At 55.0% G+C, this 16,189-nt stretch overlaps 1 protein-coding gene across 4 annotated transcripts in view; it reads right to left on the reverse strand.

Annotated features, from left to right (window-relative positions):
* Nucleotides 1-369: 369 nt before the first annotated feature.
* PPP2R2B (protein phosphatase 2 regulatory subunit Bbeta) overlaps nt 370-16,189 on the reverse strand; it is a 104,606-nt gene continuing 88,786 nt past the window's right edge. For all 4 annotated transcript variants that reach the window (XM_037398310.1, XM_037398311.1, XM_037398312.1 and 1 more), the window contains 5 exons: nt 11,210-11,387; nt 9,444-9,608; nt 2,032-2,201; nt 1,439-1,530; nt 370-714 (listed from right to left, as the gene is read on the reverse strand). In XM_037398310.1, coding sequence (XP_037254207.1) covers nt 435-714; nt 1,439-1,530; nt 2,032-2,201; nt 9,444-9,608; nt 11,210-11,387 — 885 coding nt within the window. In that variant the 3' untranslated portion in view covers nt 370-434. The remainder of the gene's footprint in view (nt 715-1,438; nt 1,531-2,031; nt 2,202-9,443; nt 9,609-11,209; nt 11,388-16,189) is intronic.

Below are 16,189 nucleotides of genomic sequence, written 5' to 3' on the forward strand. Positions count from 1 at the left end.
ATCAAGTTTAATAGGATGAGCGTGGGGTGACTGTGGCCAGAACCGCTCAAGGGCCTGCGGCCACTGTCCCCACACGCCCCCATCCCCCATCCCCCTGCTCCACAGCCAGCTGCCGCCACCCCAGGGACACCGGGGCGGCAGCACAAGCCTCACACACACCCCCCCCCCCCCACTCACCCCCCACCTGCCATCGCTCCCAACACATAAATCAAAGAGAAATAGGGTGTCTGCTGGGGGTGCCCCCGCTGCCCCCCGGCGCTGGGGCACGGGTGCATGTGCCTCCACACAGCCGCTGTTTGCAGGGCGGCAACGGAACAAAGGGATAGGAAGGAAGAAGGGGGGGGAAACAAAAAAGAAAGAAAGAAAAGAAACATTTGAAATCTTGTGTTTACTAGTATTCAGTACATGAGATTCCTAAAGAACAACTTGTCCTCCTAGTTAACCTTGTCCTGGAATATATACAGGTTATTTGTTGCTGCCACGGCAATGATATTCTCAGAGGGGTGCCAAGCTGTGTGCAGGATCTTTTTGCTAAAGTCCAGACTGTCCACGCTAATTTCGTCTTTCCTCCGCTTGCCGCCCACGCAGACCTTGCGGGGCTTGAGGATGGCACGGGGTTTGCTGTTCTCCCGCGAGGCCTCCAGCGTCACATCGCGCTTGGTGTTGCGGTCGAACATGCGGAAGAAGTTGTTGTAGGAGCCAGTCATGATGACGCTGCGAGGAGGGATGAAGGATGGGTCACCCTGTGCAGCCCACCCGGCCGTGGTACCCCGGAGCTGCCCAGCATGGGGGGGTGGTGTGTTCCTGTGTCCCCCTCAACCCAGGGAATGCACATGGGGGAGGCAATTCGTTTCAGGATAACAATGCATATGGATGTGATTCTTTATGGCAAAGAACTAGCTGACCTGAACCGAATGATTTTCACATGTTTTTAGAAGCAAACCTCCTCGTAACTGGGGGCAGACTGAATATCCAGGGGCATAATAAGATCGCATTAGATTTGGAATTTGGGCTTTAGGTCCAGTTGTGCCTCGTTAACTCACTCTGATGGTTCAGAGAAAAAAACGTGGCAATCCTGACAGGTCAACCGGTCTTGCCACCTTCTGCCACCTGCTTCAGTGTGAATCGTTTTGAAATATGGGTGGACAGCTGCCACTCCCCGAGTCTGGCAATCTGGAGCTAAATGCATCAACCACCCTCCTGCAGGATGATGCAGGACAGGACTGGAACCCATCCAGGAGAGAGCCAGGACCCCACAAGACACCCCCTGCAGTGCCTGGGCATGGGGCTGTGGGTTTAGGTGATCCCAGCGATCCCACAGGGAACCTCTGCAGACCCCGCACCCAGCCGAGGGCCGGGGAAGGGACCGCAGGGGATGAGGGAGCCCCGTGGGGCTGGGTGCCAGGGTGCAGCTGCCACTGAACAGCTCACAGCTCACCTGTCAGACCCGTTCCAGACGCACTCAAACTTGTCGAAGATGCAGTCATTCTCATAGAGCGAGCAGAGCTTGCTCCGCAGGTAGTCGTGAACCTGCCGGCAGGGAGGGATGGGGCATGAGATCCCTGCACCAGCCGGCACGGCACAGCAGTGCCAGCCCAGTGCTCGCTGGGGGTGAGCCCTGGCTCTCCATGGCCGTGCCAGCAGCACTGGCCACGGCCCGTTATTGTGTGCCCTTGACCATGGCCACCCTTCTGCTGTAAGCAGCAGCAGCACCACCGCTCCACATGCAGCTCAGGCAGTGCCAGGCCACATCCCCAGGCAGAGGGTAGCAAGGACCTGTCACTTGCCTGCCAGGCAGCCCTCCTGGCCACCAGCACCTGAGCTTCCCCTCCTCACCACCACCCAACCTGGGGATGTGGGTTACACTTCACCAGGCCACTCCAGCCCGCACTTAACTGTTCTTCATTTGCTTTCCATGATTTAATGGCACAATGCTGCCATCCATCAGGTTTGGAGCCATCCCCCCTGCCACTGGCCCGGGAACACGGCTCGGGCAGGAGCACCGTGGGTGCCTGACCATGCCACACTCACTTGGTAGGTCTCGATGGGCCGGTTCTCCATGTTCAGGTCCCACACTTTGACCGTGAGATAGTCCCGGGTCATGATATACCTCCCACTGTGGCTGAATTTGACATCAGAGATTGAGGAGATGATCTCGGAAAAAAACGACCGGTTACTTGGGTCTTCGGGCTCTTCAAAAACTGTGGAAGAGGAAAGGATAAGTGCTGGCACCAGCCGAGGCAGGAGCTCCCTGTCCCCAGGCCAGGGACCTGCCACCCTGCCCTGGCACCGCAGGATGTGGGCAGTGAGCATCCCTGGAGCCACGCTGCTGCATGGCAAAGGAGGCTCTGCTTTGGCCGGGGAGACCTATAGGTGGCACCTAGCTGGCGTCCCAGGGCACCCCCGGCCCCGGAGCCGAGCAGGGAAACCTGCATCCCTGTGGGACATCACCACAGCAGGCTTCTGGGTTTGGCCTAGACCAGACAAATGCCCATGTTTTAAGGACTTGACTTGGCACAATTGAAACTCCTTTGTTTTTAACACATGCAATAAGCAAGAAAGACCATTGGTGACCAATCTATCACAGCACCACAGAAGCCCAGAAGATTTAGAGCCTTGCGTGTCACTTCTGCTCTCTAGAAATCAATGTGCAGCGTAACCAAAAGTCATGTAAATATTTTATAGCCCCTGCAACCTACAGATTTAACCTGACCAGTCTTTGAATAAATCACAGTGTGAACAGTTTGAAGGAGACTGATGAAGCTCCAGATTAAATGCATTTACAAATCTGATTTCGTCGTAACATCAGCCGGGCAAGTATGGCTTTAAAAAAGCATCACAGAGATGCATCAAGAGAGACGCTGCCACCGCAGGGACATCTGCCCAGCCTCCTCTTTCCACCTCTGCAGACAGCTCTCCAGCACAGCACTAAGGGATACTGCTGGGGAGCACTGAGAAGCTCACAGCACTTCACTTCTCTGATGGAGAATAATGCTGTTGCCAGCTGCGTTTCCTCGACCCTTGTCCCCAGCACCGAGGCAGCTCTACAAACCCTCTGCCATGGTGGCTGCTGGCTCCATCCTGGCAGTGGCCAGAGCAGGGGACACGCCACAGCCGGCTTGGCCACTCCATGCCTCGGAGGCAGCGTGCCCTGCACAACGCCACCCCGAGGAGCACCGGCATGTGCTCACATTTATCATCCCCTCACTGAGCCCTGTGGTACTGACACCTGAATTCCTGAGCATTGTGGAAAAAATGCCTGAAGTGCCAGTATAAATGACCTCTCTACAAATCTGAAATGGCATTGCCCACAGCAGGACCCAGCTCTGGGTCCTTTAATCACCAGCAGGAAATCTGATGACACGTCAGGTTTTTTAAATAAGAAAAGCGACAGCAACAAGAGAAAATAAAGATCTGAGGCAGTCTGTGGAGAGCATCTGAATGCCATGACGTGTCTTCCCTGTAATCACCACAGGTTTGCTCACATCAGGTCGGCTGGCTCCGTGAGGTTTGATTTAAGGGCTGCAGCGTTTGTCACGGATGCGTGTATGTGAGCTTATGCCAAGGCTTAGGTGCTCTCCAGTTTATAGTACAGGGGCACGAGGAAATTGTTGCCGGTACTGTAGAAGTAGAAAATGTTAAATTGCAGATCAACTATCAAACAGGAAAGGCCCCACAGAACATACCCAAGAGCTGTGGCAGCACCAAGGCAAGTCAGCAAGGGTGAGATGTCCGTGGTACGAAGAGGGCTGAGAACGGCCCTCCGGCACTAGGCACCGCATCCCCCGGCATGGCTGTGGGAGCCTTCCTACTGGCAGAGCACCACACCTGCCCTGCCCCTGCCAGCGCCCTGCTGCTCCCTTCCCTGGCGATTCCCCGTGCCGGGCCCTGCCAGAGCAGCAGTGCAGCGAGGGCTCCTCTGTCCCTTGTGCCCAGCACTGACGAGGAGCCAGGGCTACGGCCGTTCCCAGGGTCAGGGTGGGAGCATCAGCCCCAGCCCCCTGGGACAGCAAGGGCAGCACCCCTGCTGTGCCCAGGATTGTGCCCAGGGTGAGAAGGCAGGAGCCGAGCGTGGGATCCAGCTGTGCACAGCAGAGCCTGGCGCAGGACCTGCTCCCCTCTGCAGTCCGGGGTGCAGGAGCTGTCGACTGTTTAAAACGCAGAACATTTAACACGCACAAGTCTGGTATGGGCTAAATGCGTTTTCCCTGTGCTGGTCTCCTTGCCTGCTGTACTATGGCTCTGATACTGCGACAGAAAGCCCAGAGGTACCAACGCAGAGAACAATCGTTCAAGTGGCACTGCTGAAGACGACCCCCCAAGCTGCTGCCTCTGCAGCCGCCCTGCACCCGAGCACCCCCTGCCCAGAGGGACCCTCTCAGGGCAGCTTCAAAGCAAATGGGTTTTTTCACTCATCAATAAATTTAACTGCTCAACAATAAATTTAACACCAATTCAAGCCCTGTCTTTTCTTTCTCAGTCCTCATTTAAACTCTAATCATGACAACTAGTAAGTCAGAATGGAAAACCAAAAGCTGCACTGGGCCATCACCGAGCTTGGGCTGGGCTGTGACTGCCACTCAGGTCCCCTCTGCGCTCGGTGTCACCCCCTCAGCTCAGCCCCAACACCTGCCCTGTCAGAAGTGAATGATCTGCTGGGTGGAACTCTGATTCCAGATGAAGACAGGAGAGCGCTGCAAAGACAAAGAGGTTTCCCACTTTGCTAAATGAGCTCAGGGTGACACAAGAGGCTTGTTCTTCACCCCCCTGGTGATTTTGCACAACTGACTAGTTAATTCTTAGTCTGAGGTCTTGCCAGGCCTGTTACTGCGTGCAGCAGGACATGGTCAGCTCCTGCGAGGGGTTGGAGGAAGGAGGTGGTGAGTTTCTAGGGGCGACACTACCTGCCCAGCTCTGCTGCAGCTGAAACCTGGGACACAGAGCTCAGCCCAGCTCACCCTGCAGCTTCCCAGCGCTGCGCACAACTGGCTTTCTCTACACACAGAGTTTTCTAACAGGGAATCAGATCTCCATACTGTACTTATAGAACCTTTTTCCTCTATAAAAGGCTTACCTGAAAAAATAGGTAAAGAGAACGTGCCGTCACCAGGAACACGGGAGCAAAGGTGTTTTGCTGGAACCTGGTGTGGCTTTGCAGAGCTGGCATCTTTAGTTTCATCCCCGCCAGTGCCAATGGCATGTGGCAGCCCATGGATCCGTGTCCCTCCCTCTGAGCTGACAAAGGTGATTCCAGGGGTGAGACCAGGCCTCTCCCAGCCTTTAGAGGACACCTGCTCACCAAGCAGCAGGGTCACCAACCAGCAAGGCCAGACCATCGCCTGTGGGACACGGGCATCTCAAGTCAGGGCAGGCAGCTGCTGAGGGAACAGTGCCACAGCACATGGCAGGCAGCAGCAGCCCTAGGCATCACCCCAAACCCACACCCCTAGGTGGGAGAAGTTAATTTCCTCCAGATGTGGCTATTTTAACCCTTCGCTCTCCCTTCTTTGGAAAGACACAGCTAGCAGAGCCCAGCTCTACACTCTCTCCTCCTCCTCCTCTCCCCACTCCTTCGTGCACCCCGAGTCTCAGGTCACACCAGATGACTGGTGGCATTAACTGACCTGTCAGGTAAAAGGACTTTGGATCCATCAGTCCAAGTTCTGTCTGAGCAGGCAACTCCCACGTAGCAGTTACTCCCTGCCAAGCTTTTGAGGTGTTACTGGTGGCCACCAGCAAGCACACCGTGGGTTTAACTGGCGACTGTGTTTCAGGACAGGTCCACATTACCTCTGTTAACAAACCAAACCTCCTATGGCAGCACACCTGCACACGCCATCTCTGCCAGCTCCTGGTTCGCCTGCTTGCTCCCTCGCCCACCCTGCATGGTGCCCACCCTTGGGCAGCAGCCGTGGGTCAAGGAGCAGGGTGATGCTGGCCCAGGGGCCACGTGCCACTCACATGTGCAAGATGACCCATCTGGCCTGTGCACTAAAAGCGGTGGAGCCACCAAGTGCATAAGCCCCGGGCAGGGCAGCTGACCCCTCTGGATTCCAGCTGAGGCTCCAGTTAATCTGGTAATAAATGGGCCCCGTGGAAAGCTGGAAGCCCAGCAGAGCAGCACTCACATGGGCAAATACATTAACCCTCTGCTGCTTCTCTTGCTTCCAATAAAAAGATGAAACTCCACCAACAGTTCACCTATGCAGAAAATGAATCATGAACACCACTGAGGAAGACCTAAGCCAGCACAAGCAGAACAGAGCTTTGCTTTATATCAGAAAAATCCACTCTGCAACCCGCCCCCAGCCCAGCGGCACAGGAGCCTCGCCACCACGGGCTAAGGAGCAGAAATTACGCGTCTGGTGCCAATTTCCCCCCGAACGCGAGCGATTTGCCTTTCTGCCTCATTCTTCCTATCTGTAGCAAGGCAACAGAACATGTTCCTCTTCCTCACAGATGAGGTACCGATGCTTTTGGCAGGGTGCTCCAAGCACCAGCCCAGGCGCTGGCAGGACGGGGGCAAGCTGCTGTCCTGCGGGGTGGCTGGACCCTGCTGTCCCCAGCCCCAGCTGGCACCGTCCCCATGGCCACTGGGCAGCAGGACCACAGCCACGAGATGCCCAGGCCCTCGCCGGTGCCGGCGCTGGCAGCAGCAAGGGCTCTGCCAGCACTGGGGTCCCAGCACACAGGCAGAGGGTCTGAGCCACAGCACTGGGCTGGGCTGGGCAGGGGCTCACAGGAGCTATTTTTGCTTCGCAGCTGAAGGCTTTTGTGTGGCTTTGCTCCTTCTGCAGAAGCAGATCTGGGCTGCTGAGCTCATGGAAAGGATTTCTGAACACTAATTCTCTGTTACACAACAAACCTATTTTTCTCCGACACGGACCAGGAGCTGCTCTCCTGGTGCCAGCCCCCTTTGCCTGCCCTCCTTCCCCAGCAGCCTCCCGGGGGGGATGCGGACCCTGAGATGGCCGAGAAGGGCTGCACAGCCCATGGCATGATCCTGCTCCTCGCAGGGAAAGCAGCAGCGATGCAGAGTCTGGCTGGGGCTTGCCCAAAAGGCAGCAGCGCCTGCCCAAATAGAAGGGGTGGGGGTGGGGGGTGGCTTGTGTTAGAAACAATCTGCATTAGCAGAGGGTCAAATCTGCGTGTTGTCGGTTACCTGATCAAAGCAGCTTTGTGTGCTTCTGATTTCTAACCAAAGCTGAAACTGTTTTCGGCAAAGAATATGTTTGGTAGTGGTGCTGTAGGCCGCCAGCAGTGAAAAGACCAGAAGGTAAAGGTCCCCTCTGGGGAACAGGCTGTGCTCTGAGCCTTTTGGTTCAGAGGTTCAGTAGGGACAATCACAGGTGGCTCCTTAAAAAAAAAAGGGGGAAAGCCCAATGCCTTTTGCTATGGGGAAATAACTGCAGTAACCCCCAGCGGGGTTTTTCCTCACTTTCCCAATGTTTTTCAAACAAGATGATTTTTGCTGGCATTACCAGCCACTCCGGGAATCTCGATCTCCCCTCTGGCTTCTCGTGGGGCTTCAGACAACACACGCGATTTCTTTGTGCATGGTGTGCCCAGGCAGGCATGCCCTTGAGGACCACCAACCCTCAGCGCAGCAGCACGCCGGCCCTCCAGCCCTCCGCAGCCCTGTGGGGCAGGCACCTCTATGTGGCAGCTGATGCTCTTAGGAAGCTACACGGCTGGGGGTGACACATACAACGTCACAGATCGCAGGATCCTCAAATAAAATGGGCAAACCAAATTTAATAAGAGAAGCACATAAGTAAAAGCTGGCCGCCAGCAGCAAACTGCATCTATCTAAATAAACATGACTGGGATGTGCAGTGCCATCTTCTGCATTTTTATTAAATATTGACGGTTATTAAATGTCTCCGTTGGAGGATTTGCCTCCAAAAGCCAATGTTGCTTTTCATTTTGAACTTTGATGAACTGTCTCAATTTTGACTTACACATCTGCTGAACTGCAACTGACTGAGGCTGATGCTTCTGAGGGAGGGAAATCAATAAGGAAATGTCACAGGAGAGGTCAAACCAAGTTGGGATTCACCGCTGGCCAGTGTGCTGGCTGAGGGCTGGAGGGACGCAGCAGCACCCAAACAAAGGGAAAAGCCAGCGGGGTGCTTCTGCTGCTGAAGTGTCAGGAAAATGAATTTTGTTTGCTCCTTAATTGTATTCTGATTCTCAGCTGGGAGCTGTCACTGTGGGACTGCAAGACATGGTCAGGAAATGTAAGAGAAAGGTGTATTTTGCTCAGGATTTGGGAAAAATGCCTGTTGGTATTTCTGAATCTCCAGCCAGCAATGCAAGCTGCCCTCTCCACCCACTGTACTCCAGCTTAAAAACAGGTATCAGACCACGACCGCAGCTTGAAAGCCCAGAAGCATTAGCTGGTGTGTGATTCCCTGTCGCCTCTAGGAAAGCTATGCCTGACACACACCTGGGTGCTCTCTGGAGGTAGATTATGAGCACGGGACTCCAATATGTTGCACCAGGTTTGTGCATCTTGTTCTCATAACATGATCACACTTAGAATACCAAAAATCTCCTTCATTTCCCACAAGAAATTGCCATTTTCTGATGAAAACTCAAACAAGAACAGGAGACACAGGGGTTCAGCTGTCCAGTCACACTGGCCCTTGTTTCTGCCCTATTTCGCTGCCTTTCAGGCAGATACTAAACCCATTCAGGTCTGTCCCACATTTGCATCTTACTTACAGTGCTGCACTCAGCACAGAGCTGCCTTCCAGGGACTGCTAGGGCACAAGGAACAGCAGCAGGCATTTGCCAGCACACCCATAAGTGCTGTAGGTATTTGTGCCACTATTTTACCAAGCAGATGTTGATAAAGACAATTTTTCCCAGTAACAACCTCCTGACATGTACAGGCTGGGTAGGAACCAAGCTCAGCTGCCTCAGCAGCACCTCACTCATCGCATCAGCCTAGTGAGGACCAAGGACCAGGTCCCTATCTGCCCAGCTCACTCCAGATTCTGAGGGGGCACTTCTGCATATCCTGACCCCTGCGGCAGCAACCACAGCTGACAACAGGACATGGGGCTGTTCAGACAAACAGCCTGAAGAAACACAGCACTCCCTGCCTTCTGGCACTAACGGCTCTTAGCGGCTGTGCACCAGCATCCAGTGACCCCTCAGATCCGCTACTGCTGAAACATTGCTGGGGGGTTTAACATGCTCCCACAAAGGGCAGGGGGCTGGGACACGGGGGAAGATGCTCCTTTTGGGGCTGGGCAGGGCTGAGGGCAGGTGGCCATGGGAGCACCCAGGGGCAGGCAGGACCACAGCCTGGCACATCCGCAGGAGGTGGAAGGGCAGACCTGAGCCCAGGTGCGTCTCCACACTCCCTTTTTTGGGCTCTTTTCACCCAAAGGGGACCCCGACACAGCCATCGTGACGGCAGGGGCTGTACTCACACTTGGCGTGGCGGTCGCAGAGGGCGGAGGTGCGCATGTCACACAGGCGGATGGTGCCTTTGCTGCTGCTGTAGACAAAGGTGTTGCAGTGGTGCGGGTGGAACTCGGCAGCCGTGATCACCTCCGTCAGCTCCTCCATGTTGGCTGGCTTGATGTCCACGATGTCTGGCAGGGCGAGTCAAGGAGCCCCAGGTAGCCTGGGCTAGACCCCGCTCCTCCCGGGGGGTCCCCTCTCACTGCCCCTCCAGCTGATGCTTCTGGGCACCTGGGCTTCCCCTTGCCCTGTGCAAACCAGGTGTTCCTGGGGGAGTAGCACCATCCTGGGGCAGAACCGCAGCGCCCAGCTGGCCCTATACCGTGCAGGGAAAGCCAGTATCCATCACGTTTGCTGTGCAGCTGGGGACCACAGCTCCGGCACCACAGCCCAGAGCCCCTCTGCGTGCCACAAGACCCGACTCTGACCATTCACTCCATGCCAGAGTAAACATCTCGTATGGCAGTGCCAGGGCATGGTGAGTAACTGCACCAAAATCAACAGGGGCAAAAAATCCCAGAGCACAATGACCAACAGAAAACTACCACAGCCCAGGGGTGGCTGCCCAGGTACACATAATTTCAAAAATATTTCATGTGCTTGAGGTCACTGAAATGCTGGGTTGAAAACTGCCCGGTGGTGATGTTTCTTCATTAATTCTTAGCAAGCATTTTGGGCGCTGCACTTGCACCTTGGCCAGTCTCCCTCAGGCCATCTAAACTCCCTAAGGTTTTACCCAAATTTAGCACTCCTCATCTTCCTCCCTGAAACCCAGCACATGTTGCAGCCCTGCTCAAACATACCCACTTTGAGCTCCCACCAGCCTGTGACTGCTGAAATTCTCTCCAGCTGCCTAAATCTAGCACATGCCCTGAGGATTTTTCAGTAGGAAATACTATATAAATATCACCAATTATTAGTGCCCCGTTATTATTTCTGATGCGGCTGTTACAAGGGTGACTGGCACAACCTCATTTGTACAGCTGTGACTGGCAGCCTGTCAACCTGCTGCAGGGTATGATGGAGACTGCACCATTAATATTTCTTCTCTCCGTCTTCCCCAAGGCATCTGTCTTCTCCATCACCTGCGGACACCCGCCCCCTCCCACCCGCCCCATGCAGACCCTACAGGCAGAATTCAAAAACGCATCACCCGCACCAGGCGGCAGCAGTCGTGACGATGCCAGCTGAGCCCTGCGCCGCACAGGAGGCAGCTCAGTGTGATGCTGGAACATGCCTGCGCAGACAGCCCGGTGCCCCGCCGGTGGCACGGGCAGAGACAAGAGGGAGGTGCCTTGGTAATGACACCTGGGGACCGGGGATTTCAGACGTTCTGCAGTCAGGTGCACAGCGGGCAGCTATTCTGTACCCCTGAGCCCCTGCCAGCCCCTGCCGCAGGGTGAAGCTCCTGTACCAAGGAACCGGTGGGGGTGCAGGCATGGGGCCAGGCGAGATGCTGCAGTACTTGCTTGGTCAGCATCACGGCAGACATGGGCACAGCTCTGCTGCTCCCCACAGAGCCGGACCCCACAGGTCCCCCCTCCGCCGCTCTCCTTCGGCAGGGACCCGTCTCCCCCGTCCAGCTTTCTCATTCTCTCACCGACACTTGCTCATGTCTGGGCTCCCTGGGCTTTCGCAACCCACTTGCCAGCCGAGGCAACCCCCTCACTGCTGCTCTTGGCCAGGCTGGGACCGTCCCAGGATCTGCTGGGCAGTGTGCACCAAAGGATACTAAAACTTTGATTTGTGATTTCAAAGTTCCACAGGTTTATCCTCAGGTCATCCGCTGACATGTAGGTCTCGTAGTCGCTGTTGACAGAGATGGAGTTGATGTGGTAGGTATGGGCATTGGCAAACACCCGCCGGGGGGTGGCCTCCACCATCAGGTCCATGGGCCGCAGCACGGGTACCTGCAGGAGGGGAAGCACAGCATGAGCAGAGTGTCAGCTCCCAGGGACACGGTCTGGCCATCCCACCCGACCCCTGCCAGCACCCGGCATGGGGGGATCCTCCACAGCCACAGCAGGTGCCTGCAGAGCACTGGCTGCTGGTGCTCCATCCCACCCACCTCTCCACACACCCCCACCAAGGAAACCTAACGCTTTTCTAAGTGTATGAACAGAAGGACAAGCAAACTCAAGCACCTTCTACTTTTGAAAGAGGCACCCGTATGGTTAGACTGCAGTGAGAGCCCAGTAAACCAGGCTTGGATCTCTGCTGCAGCAACCATTTCTGCTTTTGAAAAAACAAACAAGAAAGCCACTTCTGCCTTGTTTTGTCACTGTTAGCCAGAATTGGAAATTCCTGGAGCATTTCAAACAGAAATGTATTTCTTGAGAGAGCCAGGTCAGCACAGATTTTTCTTTTTTGCCTTTGCTTCAGATCAGAGTGACAGAGGCAAGAGATGAGAAGAGACAGGGAAAGGGAATGTGCAGGGCAGAGACAGATGGAGGGACTAGAAATGGAGCTACACACATTTGCCTTTAGATTAATAAGCATAACTCATGTAAACATTGGGGGATGGAGAAATGCGATAAGAATAGTGTATGCAAGGAGCAGTGTAAGTAATAACTTCAGACATAATGCTCTCAAGGCAACTTAATACTCTAGAAAGGTGTCACTCTGTGCTCCCGTTTGCCAGCAAGCTACTCCCTCAAGCTACTTCATTACTGTGTATATTATCTGTGTGCTGCCCAAAGAGATTTCCCATGGCTGCAGAGGTGGGGACAGGAGTGTGACAGCCAGCTCGAGTGACACTAGAGCACAGGGACTGCCAGCTCAGAGCCTGAGCTTAATGTGACGAGCCTGCCTGCTAATTCAGCCTGACACAGGCAATGATGCATCGTTTGCTGCTGAAGGACCTTGCTCAGCCATCTGGGGATGGAGGCTCGCATTTTGCTCAGGGATTACATGGACCGGGCTGTCATTCAGACTGTCGGAAACATGATGGTTGTCCAAAGGGAAAGGGATCAACGGTTACACCCGGCCTCACCGGGCACAAGAATAAGTACAGGAAAGGCTTTGGCAGAGGATTTCACTTGGCGAGATGACGCTGTGTGGCCTGACCACAGCTTGCGGTCCGACCCCAGGCCAGCCCCCGTCCCTGGCAGCAGCCCAGCAGCGTGCGCTGCAGTGCGAAGCAGCCAGGGCGAGCCGGGTCTGCCGGAACAGCGTGGCCAGCTGCAGCTCCAGCACCGTTCCCTACCCCAGCCTCATACAGCAGCTACTCACAACCACAGAGCTAAAATAAACTCTTCAGCCATGAAAAATCTCCACATGCTACTTCAGAGCCAAATTCTGGTGAGTGTTGTACACCTGGAACTTGGTCCATCACCAGGTAAAACCCCGCAAGGGGAGCAAACCTGGTCATCCGTGAGTATTTTGTTAAGGCAGGACTTTTTATCTGCTGCAGTGGCAAGAATCTGCACTGAAATATGGAAAACAGCAAGTGCCCATGCCCCTTCTCACCACGTGCTGTGAGCTTCTGCTTAAGGGTATCAACAATAAGTACTTAAACCTGAAAGCGCCAACATTTTGAGGCAGGAGCAGCCAGGGACGCGCTGGGAGCACACACCGGCTTCGGGATCTCGTCCCACAACAGTAGAATTCCCAGGGTGAAAGGCAACCCCCGACTCGGGACAGCCAAGGGGAGAGCTGCTGGGTGCAGGCTGGGTGCCTGTCTGGGTTTGATCTCTTCTCCACTTAAGTCTGGCCTGAAGCCAGCTGGAAGTGCAGCCACCATGCGGGAGCCCGAGGCGCATCCCTGCGACAGCTCAACCTTGTGCCAGCACTGACACGGAAACCCCCGGCAGAGGAGATCCTCCAAACCCCTCTCCCTGTTCATCCCGCTCGCCACCACAGGACTGCTCTCGGCTGCACCTTCCCTAGTGCGCTGCCTGCCCCAACAGCGTCCCTCCCGTGCCGTGGGGTCCGTCCCAGCGGCCCACAGGCACCCATGCTGCAGTGCTGCATTGCTGCTTAACATACAATAAAGGAAAAGACTGAGTGGTCCGAGGGAGGACCCCACAGGCTGCCCTGGTGCTGCAGCCACGGGGTCCCCAGCCCAGCTGGGCGGGCAGGGAGCTGCTCAGGGTGGTCAGTGACGGCGAAGAGAAAGCGCCCAACAAATGGGGCAACGTGACAGAAATTGAAACTTGGTTTGGTTTTTTTTTTTTCCTTTTGAAGCATGCAGAGTCCAAGCTGGTGTCTGCCTAAACCACCCGGCTCCCACTAGCATTGCCATGGCAATCCTCAACAGCACAGAGCCCTCCTCAGCACATCCCGTCTTCAATTACGGAGCCAACCTGCAGGGCAGGCTCTGGTATTATATATACCCATTATTAAAGGGTAATTCAGTGTAACAAACCGCATCAAGTACATAGAGAGGCTGTCAAATAAAGTAAACCACTAATAAATTAAATTACTTTTCGTTTTCAGGAAGGGGGGGGGGGAATGCCAGTCATTTTTCATTTAAAACAAAATATGTCTTAATTTTTCTCTCTGCCTCTAGCAGGCACCCCCTGCAAAAGAGCTGGTCCTACTCACTCAAAGTGCACACAACACTCGATTCCTCTCCTTGCCTGCAAAGGCTTCCCCTCTCCTGAGTTAATGAGGCACTAATCCTCCCTTGAGCTGTAAAATTCATGCTCTCCATGGTTGGGGGGTGGAAGGAGCCGGCGTGCCCTGGCCCCTTCCCACCGCCAGCGCTGCACATCCTCCTGCCACCCGCAGCTGCTGAGCAAAGACCACAGCGCAGGTAACGCCATGTCCGTCATCGCTGCACTTCACTATGTGCCCCATGTTCTCACCAGGTTTCCCCCATCACTGTCTATGTCCACTGTCATCAAATGCTCCCTGCTCCCAGGGGGAAGAACTTCACCTGGCAGAGCTTCTCCTCAGCATTTACGGTGCTGTGATGGATGTGGCCCAAAGAGATACAGAGATTTGGTGTTCCTCAGGACAACCTCCTCCCCTGCCCAGAGGTGGTCTGCGGCGTGCCGCGTTTTCAAAGCACGAGTCAATATATAGGGGAAAATGCTTAATGCCTCAGCTCCTGGGATGGTGTGGTCACACAGCCTCTCACAAGCCCAAGTCCAACGCATGCCAGCTCTGAGCTGCCCCGGGGGCCAGACCAGTGACATGAAGCCCCCAGCACAGCCCTGCAGCAAGATGGGACTCAATCACCTACAGGCAAGGTGAAAGCGCTGCTGGGAATCCTCCTCATGGGGCACGCAGAAGGACAAAAATTCCTCAAGGGTGTGAATATGAGAGGGCTGGCTCATGAAGGGCAAGCCCAGCATGGACAAGCAAAGCAGCAAGACCACCTCTGCCCCAGGAAGCTGCTGCAGCAGCCTGGCATCACCCTGGTGCGGGTCCCATGGAGTGCTCCTGCACAGCGGTCCTGGCCATGGATGGTGGGAGTGAGGGCAACCACAGACATGTCAGCACTGGGACCATGCACCCATTTCTGTGTAACAGAGAAAGAGGTTTTGCTCTCAGTTACCTCCATGGAAATCCTCTTGGCACAATAGAGTTCTACCGGACTTAGGCTGAGATCCAGACCTGACCCTAAGTAGTAGCCATTAAAAAAAAAAAAAAAATTAATACATAATCCACTAAGATATCTATCTGGTTCTCACCTCATGAGGGGTCACCATGCCTCAGCACCACCTGCAGTGGAAGCTCTGCGATGACCTGCTGCATGCAGCAGGACCAGCAGCAGCCCAGCGCGGCAGCTGTAATGCCTGCACTGCCACGCGCTCAGCGCGTATGGCAGCACCCGCGCCTAACTGCAGCTCTGTGCACCAGCCCACAGGGCAGATCTTCCCTCTCTCCTTCGGCATGTACAGCAGGACAAACTGCCCTTTCTGGGGTAGCCCCCCACCGCCAGCCCACCCCCTGTGCTCCACACAAGCGCTGCCTGGGGTGCAGCTGCCTCCGCCACCTGGGGAGCAGGTAGGATTTGGCCAAGTGGGATTAGTCACAGCCGAAGCTCAGATTAACCCCAGCCTTGCGTTTGCAAGTAGGAAAATGTAATCCAGTTCCTGGCAAATCCGAGCGCAGAGCTAGCAGCTTGGGGATAAATCCAGCAAGGTTCCTCACCTGCTTCAGCTGCTGAGCTCCTCTGGATGTGCTCCCTGATGTTTCTTTCTTACCTACAAAAGGCATATTCTGTAACTGCCAGCCAGCGCTGCCTGCAGATCAGTATTTTGCAGACAAAATGCGCATCAAACACCATTTTCGTGGTAGACTGGCAATTTCATGCTCTTCAGGATTTTGACTTACTGGACCTTCCCTGTGAAGTGTGGAAGGATAAACCCACTGTCTCATTACCAGGCCATGTAGCTGATAAAGCTTCTGGTTTCATCTCTTCTCCGTGGAGACGTCCCTCCCTGCTCAGCACTGTGCCAGCACTGCCTCCTCGGTTGGCAGCTCCTGGGCCTTTCTGCATACAGTGAAACACAGGCACAGACCTGCTGCCAACTGAGCATCCACCTTCATGTGTGCAGGTCCAAAAGGGTCTGGGTCCCAGCTGGGGATCGGGAGGAGGGAAAAGACCACGGACACCAGGTCTGCAGGGAAGATGGTGCAGCCAGAACTGCAGTGCCAGAGCAGGAGCATGCGCTGCCCAGCAGACCTGCCCTCCAGAGCAGTGTCCAGCTTCCCAGTTTCCCAGTGGGGACTGAGACTCAGGAGCATCTGCTGGGCTGTG

Source organism: Falco rusticolus, chromosome 8, assembly GCF_015220075.1.
Source record: "Falco rusticolus isolate bFalRus1 chromosome 8, bFalRus1.pri, whole genome shotgun sequence".
Taxonomy (NCBI): Eukaryota; Metazoa; Chordata; class Aves; order Falconiformes; family Falconidae; genus Falco; species Falco rusticolus.